Here is an 11,110-nt window from a genome sequence, read left to right on the forward strand (position 1 = left end):
AGCCGGTGGCCAAGCTGGAAGAACCTCCTTCAGCTACCCGTCTGCAGCCTCCGTGGAAGCCTTTACCTTCCTGACACACCACAGGCACTGCGGCTACACTCACTGCCACACCTGGACCACTCTCTTTGGTCCTCAGAACCCCTGCACGAGGCAGGAAGTGATGCTACTAGACCCATGTCCATCTGTTGACCACTCGACTTGGGAGACGCGAGTGGGTGGGAAGGAAATCAGGTGTATTGAGGGTAGCCCTGAGAAGAGAGAGAGGCTGCCATCCCTCAAACAAAGACCGCCTCAGGTACCCAAGGGCTTTCCTGGGAGGAAAGAAGATGCAGTGAATGATGGGCAGGAGGCTGTGTGCTGAGTGGGGTCATCAGGGCCTGGCCAATCCCTCTAATTCTCTAGATAAGCATTTCATTCCCCTACAAGTTCAACATCATTTTATTTTTAATTAGAAAGCAAGATTAGCAAGTCCTTGGCTCACACTTGGATGTTATCTGAAGACCATCATCTGCTCCAGGCTCTGAAAAACCTGAAGAAGGATTAGTGATGAGGGGGCTTGGGCTCAGTGTTTCTCTTGTTTCTCTTCCTGCAATATTTGACTCCAGCAGTCAGTGTGCCAGTCGTCCCAAGGAAATTCACAACAGTGGAAGGAAGAGAAGGGGTAATGTTACCAGGGCCGATTTCCAAAGCCGACTAACCTCAGATGGGGTGTCTAAGATACAATGGGACTCTGTGCCTGCTGTTCCAGTCATGTTCCCCAGGATGATCCTCGGGCCACACAGCTAGTAAGAGGCAGAGTCCAGACTCAAGTTTAGGAAATGTGGTTCTCCTGGGAGGCCGCTGGGCTGGGGCGGCTCTGCACTTTAAGTGCCCTCTTGGATAAACCAAAGTCCAGTGTAACAGACTAGCCAGGAATAGACTGACCACCAACTAGGAACTGCTTCTCTGACCGGTCAGAAGTGTTTCCTGTGAACCACTGGAAGCTCAAACCAGCGCTTCAAAACATAAACATGCTTGGTTTGTCTTTTCTCATCAGCCCATTTCCTCCATATGCAGCCTTACATGTCCTTTGTTCCAGGAGCCTCTGCCTCCGAAAGGTGTGGAGGTGTAGGTGCTGCTGACCGCGTTTCCTCCCAGGAGCCTGATTCTGTGGGTGGAGGCATACAGCTTCCCTCTGAGTCCTGGGGCAACTGACAGCTTTTGTCAAGTCTGGGCTCTGGCCCACACAGCAGCCCGTGTGTGGAGAGGAGAGCTGGTGGGAGGGAATGGGGTTCCACTGCAAGTCAGCTGATGCCAAGATGGCCAGAGTTTTGTCCTAATGACCACTTCCAAAGAATTCAGGTGTACAGAAGGGTTTCTGAGGAGGAGAGGGGGGTGGAGGTGGATGGGCAGGAAAGATGTATGCTGGCTGAGCTGGGAATCCAGCTGCGCTATAGCTCTGTGTCACCCAGGGGATGTTTTCCCTGCTTTTCCATCAGAATGTTCCCGGTTCCTGTGATTAGTGATGACTTTCGTCTCCTGCACAGGTTGCAATCCTTCAATACACACATTATTTTCATGCAAGTTAAGCACTATTCTTCTTTTAATGAGAGAACAGTATTAGCAGGTCCTTGGCCCACACTTCATGTTACTTGAAGACCACCAGGTGTTTCAGTTTCTGAAAAATGAAAGATTACTGATTAGGAGGTCTGGGGACAAATGTTTTTCCTCTTTGTCTCCTTTTCCTGGAATAACTGACTCTTAACATTTCGACCATTAAAAGTGGATTTTCTTAGAAGAATCACTGGGCAAAGGAATAAAACAGAAAAACTTTACAAGGGGCAATTTTGCAAAGTGAAGCTCATCTTCTACATGGTGGCATAAAACAAATGGAGTAGCCATTGTCACCGTCACACCTTTACATGACATGAGAGTTGAGGATGCTTAGCCTTCTGGTCTGAAGTTGAGCCTTGCGGTCATCACAAGAACTGTGTCAGCTATTTGCAGGTTTGGCAGGAGATGAGTGGGAACGGCGCAGTGGAAATTTAGCAAATAGTATGTGATGCCTTCATGTCTTCCACATTTGTTATTGACTTTGGAGCTGCTCATGTTCCCAGGGGAAGAGAAGTTTCAACCCTGAGTTGTCAGTTTCTCCATGTCTGGGACATGCCTGTGGCCTCCATGCCTGGGGGAAATGCCTACTTCAAGTAAAACCCTACTCTTAAAGCACCTCTGGGAAGACTTTACCATAGAATAGCTTTTAAACCTTAGGGTCCTGATAGCTGCATAATGAGTCAAACCTGAAGGCAAACCTGGAGGGTGCTTGGCAGCAGATGGAGGAAACCGCTGCTTTGCTTAGTAGGTCAGGAGGCCTATTTCAAGATATGGGGCTTTAGGAAAACTAGATCTTTTGTCTGTTGACTTCTTCAACATTGCTTCATTCTTATCTTGTTCCTAAAATTTTTGCGTGGTCAAGAAGGAGTGAGAGGGAAAATACTTTTTAAAGAATAAAAAGGGCAAAATAGAATAAAATGCAATTCTTCCTCAGCCGTGCTGTCTTCTGCAATAATCAGGCTTAGCGGCAGGTTCTAACTCTTTCTCCCAATGTCCCAGGGTAGAAAGTGGCTCTCTGGGTGACAGACACACGGTGGGACCATGGGCATTGCCATGTGCCCACAGACCCCGGGGTGGGCTGAGGTGCCACTGACAGCAGTTGCTGATGCCAGAGGCCGGGTCGAGGACCTCACCTGCAGCAGAAACCAAGAGCTGTGTGTAGGCGATAGCCCAATCCACCAAGCTATGCCATGAGCAAAGGACGCGTTTATCCTCAAGTAAAAATTGCGATTCAGGACACACCAGGAGTGAGCCCAAGGTGTATTCTCAGAAGGGACAGAGGAGGGGCATTTTCAGAAGGGTGGCCTTGACCTTCATCCCTGTTTCAAAGCTTTGTTGGCTGATAGGGCTGCCGGTGGGAGCTGGAAGAGTTGGTCTGCCTCCTGGCACTCAGAGGTGGTCTGGTGATGGGGACCCTGGAGAGCCTGCAGTGCCCCTCTCGAATACTCAGTCAACTTACCTTTCAAGGTGAATTGGAGAGACAGGTGGGTGCCTGTCTGGCTTAGGCGAGTTCCACACCTTTGTGGAGCTGGACCATGAGCCTTCTCCTCCCTCCAGTGTGGGTGCTCGTGGCTCTCAGGTCTGTGGACTCCAAGGCCCACAGCACCAGGGTCACTGCTCGCTTTAGAATGGAACCCTAGGGGCTTTGAAGTGGAGGAGCACCTGGTCTCCCTCCAGGAAGACCACTGATGTCCCCCTGGCAAAGCCAAGTCGGTTCAGAGACAAGAGTATTGTGCCTGATCCCATCAGGGTGGACTTCAGAGGCCGAGACTCTTCTCTCGTTTTTTATTTGTTTGTTGTTTTTATTTAGCCTGTATAAAACTAACTTAATGAAGAATATATTCAGGGTTCCACATCATAATTAATGCAAGACAATGAGAGTATTATATGGCCAAGGTCATAGGCCATGGTCAGCTGCACGTCTCAAAAGCATCTGATACAGGTGAAGAAACTGCAGATCGGTGACTTGCTCTGATGCACCAGAGGAGCCACAGAGGTCCTCTGCCTTGGACCTCCTCAGGACTTGGTACCAGAACAACCAGAAGGCCCGTGCCTGGTGTGGCCTAATTGGGTTGTAGATCAGTGTTAGGGAGCAGAGTGTCAGCTTCTGGGTTTAGAGCCACATTGCACAGGAGAGGGCCGTCCACACACCCACCCCATACAGCCCTCCTACGTGGCCCCCAGGGGTGTAGCAGCTGGGGAGCAGGAGGTGAAACCACGAGAACATGGACTTTGTGGGAGTTTCACCCCAGGACCTAATTGAGGTCTTGAAATAAGTTTCAGCCAACTTTGTTATACATAGTTTTTGGGCCCCAAATTATGTGACTAGCCTTAGAAAAATTGAATGAACCCCAATATGCCAAGTTTATTAAATCTTGCTAAATTTTTCATCATTTGTAATGGATTTTAGTATGATTATAAGATTTTAAAGCTATGAGCTTTGCTTCATGATTTATTTGGATGTTCCACTAGCTGAGCTTGAGTGAGCTCATGAGTGTCCAGTAGGCTGAGAGCTTCCAGCAGGGACACTGAGGGGTCTGTTGAAAACCAGTTGCTGTGTGGGCAGGCCAAAGGATGTTTTCCCAGTGTGGCCTGCACTCGAAGTGTGGGCAACTCAGAGGAGAGGTGCCTTTTACATTTACTTTCCTTTAACAAACATGATTTATGTAAACATCAGGAGGAGAGAAACAGCCTCAGTGAAGGTCTGCACCCTGGCCATGGTTAGTCTCCTAGCAGGACTCTATCACCGGTACAAAAATGTCATCATGCAGAGAGCCTGGAGTCCTGTCGTGATTATCTTTGCTGCTCAGAGACAGTATTTGAGTCAATGAGATTTAGTTAACATTCTCATAAAATGATCTCTCAAATTTTGAGAGTAAATCATACCCTTACTTTTTATCCCCTGCTGGGATCATGTCATTTATTGGGACAGATGGTAGGAAGAGGTGGGCTGTGTGGCATAGGTGTGTTACACTTTTAGGAAAGCTAATTTTCAAAAAATGCTGCCAAAGAAAAATGGAATCGAATCACGGTCTTAAAGCCTTTTGCCAACAGACTCAGCGACTCTTGTGCTTCCTCCACAAAATCCCTGCCAAGCCAAGTTCCTCCTTGCTGCCTGCCACCCTCTAGTTGTCAGAGACCATGACCTCCTCCTGCTTTGGGTCTCAGGCTTGGAACAAACGGGTGAATTGCCTTCCCGCTGGCTTAGGTGCTGGTTAGATAGAATTCCATTTTAGAGTTATTTCCATGCATCTCTGATCATCAGAATATCCTTCCTCCATGCCCAACTGGAACCATAACTTCTGTGACGTGGGTGGTTTTGCTTATAACAACTCTCCTTCTTTTTTTTTGCAAAACTAAACATTCACATTTTCCTGCTTCCTGATGCTGCTGCATGTATGTTATTTAGCAGACTGTCACCATCACTCATGTGATTCTGTGTGTCACCATCATGCATGTGATTCTGTGTGTGCTGCCAGGGTTTGGATGTGAGGTGTGCCCCGAAAGCTCCCACTGATGCAGGTGTGCTCAGAGGTGAGGTGATTGGACTGTGAGCTGTGACCTAATCAGGCCACCCTCGTTTGAATGGCTGGGTGGTAACTGAAGACAGGTGGGGCATGGCTGGAGGAGGTGGGCCCCTGGGGCTGCCCAGGAAGGGTGTACCCATCCTGGGTTCCTTTGCACTTCCTCTCTCTCTACTTCCTGACCCTGCCATGAGCTGGGTAGCTCTCCTGCCCCGGGCCCTTCCCCCATGATGTGCTGCCCCACCTCGGGCCCAGAGCCACGGAGCTGGCCATCTGTAGATTGAGATCTCTGAAACTGTGAGCTCCAACTAAACCTTTCCTCCGCTGAGCTGTCCTTGTGGTCACAGAGAGGCAAAAGCATGCTAACTCACTGCTCCAGCCTCTTTCCCTCTCTGAATGCCAGGCATGAAGTTAGCCAGGGCATCCCTGGCGCTGCTGGGCGTGTGTGGACAAGATGGCTTCAGACACTGAGGCTCGGAGCAGTGGTTCCTGACCCCTGGGGGACACGGTCCTCCTTTGAGAATCTAAGCTCTGGAATCTCCACACAAAAGTGCTCAAGTTGGAGGATGAACGTGTTTGCATATGATTCCAGTGGACAGGAGGACCTGCTGTAGTTCACTCACAAACTGTGCCTGGAGGCAGCGTATGAAGAATAATCCGGGAAGCGGCTGGGTGGGCATGGTGTTCCACATCTAGAACCCTGGTGGACCAAGACAAGAGGATCACAGGTTTGAAGCCAGCCAGGGCAACTTACCTCTGTTTCAAAATGTAAAATAAAAAAGACTAGGGGTGTAAGTGGTAAAGCATCCCTGGTATCAGTCCCTAGGACCCAACGATAATAATGATAATCAAAGAATAATTACCTAGACCTTTGCTTCATATCAGGCATGAAGCAAAGAATTTGCACATGTAGTTGAGCAAAACACATTTTCAAGATTCAATTTTGAAACCACTTTTCAATTATATTCACAGATCAGTTTTTTCAGAATCCAATTTCATTTTTTAAAATATGCACTTAGTTGGCAAAGTGTCCTGAGCTGCCTCGTTGGACAGGTTGGGGCTTTCCCATGAAGTGCCCTTGAGCTCCTAGAACCCTGGGAGCCTCGGGCTGGCCAGGTTCCCTCCTGCTGGCTTTGGTTGGATGAAGAGTCGCTTGTGTGGCCATGTGGGAATGATTGAGATTGTCCAGAAGTGAAACAGGCATCCGTTGTGACCACTGCCCCTAATGGAATTGTCTTGATGCTTCTTTGGGAATTGATGGCATCTATGAATGTGTGGAAGTGACAAGGGGGAAGGGGCAGGTGTCTGAGTGTTCCCTGGGGCCAGGTGACAGGGCGGGTGACAGGACACTTTAGAAGCAATGCTGGCCCATGACCACGAGCTTTGGCCTCATTTCTGCCCTCCCATTCCCTATCTTAGTGGAGTCCACCCCTCCCACTGCCTCCTGAGGGCCGCTTCTCCACACACACCTTTATTTGTCACTCATTCTGGTCACAATGTCCGGTGAGTCATGTGTTTTGGAAGTGGGTGGACTGGGTGTGATACTATGAGTGTCCTTGGGAGCAGAGGTTGTGTCATGCTGGGCAAGGGGGTCCCACGCTGAGCTTTTCTCCTGCTTTGCAGCTCAGCACGCTCTTTCTGTTCAGCCAGACAGGGGCAGGTTGTGGGACGATCTGGTCAGGTTACAGAGTGGTGGGCCTCCCAGGAGTCTGGCCTCCACGGATGGATCCTACTGACCTAACGGCACCAGACCTAGAATCTCTCGATTCTCTTCTGTTTGAGGGATGAGGGGGACAGTAGACACATGTCACTTAAAAACATTTTATCTTCTGGGCCTGGAAGTCGCTCAGTGGAAGAGCATGTGCAAGGCCTGGGTTCCATCCTCAGCACCAAAACCCAAAGCACAACCCATTTCCCGCTCCCCGGCTTCAGCTCACCTGTCCCCCTTTCTTTCCCCTTGCAGGTTATGGCCACACCGTGCCCCTGTCTGATGGGGGCAAGGCCTTCTGCATCATCTACTCCGTCATAGGCATCCCGTTCACCCTCCTGTTCCTGACGGCCGTGGTCCAGCGTGTCACCGTGCATGTCACCCGCAGACCTGTCCTCTACTTCCACATCCGCTGGGGCTTCTCCAAGCAGGTGGTGGCTATTGTCCACGCTGTCCTCCTCGGGTTCATCACTGTGTCCTGCTTCTTCTTCATCCCGGCTGCGGTCTTCTCCGTCCTGGAGGACGACTGGAACTTCCTGGAATCTTTCTATTTTTGTTTCATCTCCCTGAGCACCATTGGCCTCGGGGACTACGTTCCTGGAGAGGGCTACAACCAGAAATTCAGAGAGCTCTACAAGATCGGGATCACCTGTGAGTATCACACCCAGGCTGCCCCTCAGGTCTGTCTTACCACCTGCACTCCACCCCCCAGTAGTCACCCAGAAGCGCTCGGGGTGCTTCCTCGTGGGTTAGCTGGTCTTCCACTTTTGCCATCTTCCCATGCTATTTTCTTTCATGATTCCCATAAAAATTCTTTCTGCAGAACACTTATTACCTATTTATTTTCCCCTGGCACCTTACAACTACTGATCAATAATGTTTAGGCCTTAGACAGTGCTGTATTAAAACAAGCCACACAGGACATGCTTGATGCCCAACTTTTAATGAAGCAAGTTGCTCTACTCTGTTAAGTGAGCACAAGGGAGTGAGGCCTTGGGTAGAGCCCACCACTGTTTACCAGGAATTTCTTAAAATGGTCATTTATCTCCTTTGTCCATCTGGTTCTTTTTGAAGAAATTATTGGATGTTGAATGTTTCCAGAATATTATATGGAGAAAATAAAGTAGGCATGAAAATTCAAATGGCCAGTGACTCATAACTTTTTAAATAATTTCAGTTTTAAATTTTATGTAATATCTGGGAAAATGCAGTCACCCACTTGGAGAAGCTGCTTGCTGTGCGGCCTTCCCCGTCTGCAGTCGTGATGGACACGCGGTTCCCATTTCTACCCCCTCCAGGATCTTCCCATTTGTGACTCGCTCAGCCCATGTCCTCTAGGAGATCAGAGTGGAAACTCCGGCACTCATGTGTGCCTGTCCTGTCATCTCAGTGCCACAAATGCTTAGTTGAACTGTGTCTGTATTAACCATTACATTAAACTGTGGGCTCACCAAGAACAGGGATGTCACTCAAGAGTCTGCAGAGCTTCCAGCAGTGCCAGGCCACATGCAGCTCAGCAGGCGCAGGCCCATGGTTCCCCATCCCCTAAGTGTTGTTTGTGGCATCTGTGATCCACCACGGGGCCACGCCATCATCTCTCCATGTCTCTGTTGTTGACTATTTAGGTGGCTTCTAATTTGGGAGTGTTATAGATAACATTACAGAAGACACTTTTTAAAATACTTTTTGAACTTTCATGTATTTCCAAGAAGTGGCATTGCTGGCCCAACAGGAATATGCTTTTCTGTGGCTCAGAACATATTGTTCCGGGCTCTCCGAATGGTGTTATGGGTCCACACAGTCACCGGCTCTATCTGAGCCCAATGGTTTCAGTCCTTTTGGGGCGGCCGTGGCCAGTAGAGTTATAGTGCTGTTTTTTCTGTAAGTGAATTTGATAGCAAAATAAACATTATCTTAACTTTTTTTCATGTAACAGATAATTATCTTTTATTTTCATGACTTAGGGAAGTATAATATTTCTGATTATACTTACCAGCTACACTCTTTTCTTGGATGAATTGTCTTCTCAGTTTGTCCAACAGTTTCTCTTCTTCCGTTTTTCACGTAGTACCAAATCCTTGCATAACATTTATCTCTTGTTACAATGTGGACATGTTTTTTAGGTAATCTACCTAGTTTATGGAATCTTAATTTAGCTTAAGAAGTAATTGCTGTCACTAAACTTCTTATTCTGTAGTGGGAAATAATGATAAGGATATTGCATGCTTTAAAAAGGTGCCCATGGTAAGTTGCAAGCATTCCTAACATGCCACAGGCTTTGTGATCCTGAGTTAGGGCAGAGGTGGAGCCCTCCTGGTGGGAGGTCACACTTGGAGGGGCCCCATTAGCGCCAATATTTTTTTCCCTCAAAAATTGCAGCCTGTGATTTGAATAATTCCAGCTAGTAGAAGGGTAAACCCCTCTTCACCTCCTTTTCTGTGCAGTTCCTCTTTGAGCCATGGTCTTCAAACTTTCCTAGAAACAAATCATCCCATTCTGTAGCTTTTCTGTGGCAGGGATGGGAGGCAGGTCAGCACGAGTTCGGGGCTCGCCTGTGACTGGGTTGCACTGAGATGCTGTCCTTCTCACGCAGGCTACCTGCTGCTGGGCCTCATTGCCATGTTGGTGGTTCTGGAAACCTTCTGTGAGCTCCACGAGCTGAAGAAATTCAGAAAAATGTTCTACGTGAAGAAAGACAAGGATGAAGATCAGGTGCACATTATGGAGCATGACCAGCTGTCTTTCTCCTCCATCACAGACCAGGCAGCCAGCTTGAAGGAGGATCAGAAGCAAAATGAGCCCTTTGTGGCCACTCCGTCTGCCTGTGCAGATGGCTCTGCAGGCCACTGAGCTTGGGCTGGGTGGGTCCTCCTGCAGCAGCAGGCCGGGTGTGTCCACTTCCAGGAAAATGGAAAGTCAAGATGAGGCCTTCTTAAGGGCACCTACAGTTTGCAATATTTTAAAAATGTGGAGCAAAAGTAGCTTTGACTCTGGAGGGGTGTCTGATATCTGGGGAGACCAAGCATACACCTGTATTTCACATACCACAAAACCATCTAGACCTGAGTAACAGGAGAAGAATACTCGAAGCCGTGTGCTGCATTGGGTAGAAGCAGATTTTATACTTTTAACTGGGAACTTTGGGGTTTGCATTTAAATCATTGAGTTGATGGCTAAATAGCAACATTTATATTTAAAACAAAAAAATGCCTTTTATAAATAGGTTTAAGTGTACCAGTTTGCATGTGCCCATCCAAAATGATTATTTTTATAGTATCTAAGTTAAACTTACTATTTATAATGACTAGGTTACCATTAACTATGTACAGCGAAAGTACAAATAGATTTATATATACAGTTAGGTCACCAGGTCCCACTGGACTTCTTAACCCCAGAATGTAGATAGTTTTGCTCTTGATTCTCTTTATACTAAAGAATCCAGAATTGCCGCAATAAGATGAGGGGGATAGTAAGTATAAGAGTGAATGCCCGTAGCATCTGTCACCCTGAATGTGCTGCTTTCGTAGGAGTGTGACCTCAAATGTCCAGGAGGTTTGCCAACACTTCTGTGGACGAGATCAAGCAAGAAAAAGCAGGATTCATCAAAAGGCTGAGAGGTTTTGTTTTGAGGGCCCGTTGTGATTCACAGCCACCATGTCTAAAGCACAGAACTTGGACATGAAGATCCCAGATACTCACTTATGTCACACTAATCTGAGGATTTTACATTTAAAAGCTAAAATAAATAAAAATCTCTGCTGTTCGCAATCCTGTGCATTAATATATCCAATACTTCCTTTTGTGTATATAATATATATGTGTGTGAGTGCATATGTGTGAGGGTGTGTGTGTGTGTGTGTGTGAGTGTGTGTGAGTATGTTGTGTTAGGGCATGTGTGAGTATGTGTGGATGAGTGTGTGTGTGAGTGCGTGTGTGTGTGTGTGTGTGAGTGTGTCTGTATGAGTGCGTGTGTGTGAGGGCGCATGTGAGGATGTGTGTGTGAGTTTGTGTGCGGGTGAGGGCATGTGTGAGTGCGTGTGTGAGTGCTAGTGAGTGCGTGTGTGAGTGCGAGTGTATGCTTCTCTACAGAATCCATAGAGGTGGCTGGTAAATGAGGTACCCGGGACACTATGAAAAGTCACAGAAGGGACGATTAGGAAGCCCTGCATGATAACAAATGTCCAGTGCCCGCTAAGTGAGTCCTCAGGGTCCTACTTGCTGCCCCAGAGGTTTTCCTAGGTCCTGCTGATGAGCAATCATGCCTTCTGCTCCTCAGTGACCACCC

General features: G+C 47.9%; 1 protein-coding gene across 1 annotated transcript in view; it reads left to right on the forward strand.

Moving 5' to 3' along the window:
- The window catches only part of Kcnk1 (potassium two pore domain channel subfamily K member 1), a 34,527-nt gene extending 23,934 nt beyond the window's left edge, over positions 1-10,593 (forward strand). Inside the window, exons 2-3 of the mRNA XM_015504333.2 lie at positions 7,081-7,476; positions 9,419-10,593. Of these exons, the coding sequence (XP_015359819.1) occupies positions 7,081-7,476; positions 9,419-9,675 (653 nt within the window). The 3' untranslated portion in view covers positions 9,676-10,593. The remainder of the gene's footprint in view (positions 1-7,080; positions 7,477-9,418) is intronic.
- The last annotated feature ends 517 nt before the right edge of the window (positions 10,594-11,110 follow it).

The sequence above is a fragment of the Marmota marmota genome, unplaced genomic scaffold (genome assembly GCF_001458135.2).
Source record: "Marmota marmota marmota unplaced genomic scaffold, marMar, whole genome shotgun sequence".
Taxonomy (NCBI): domain Eukaryota; kingdom Metazoa; phylum Chordata; class Mammalia; order Rodentia; family Sciuridae; genus Marmota; species Marmota marmota.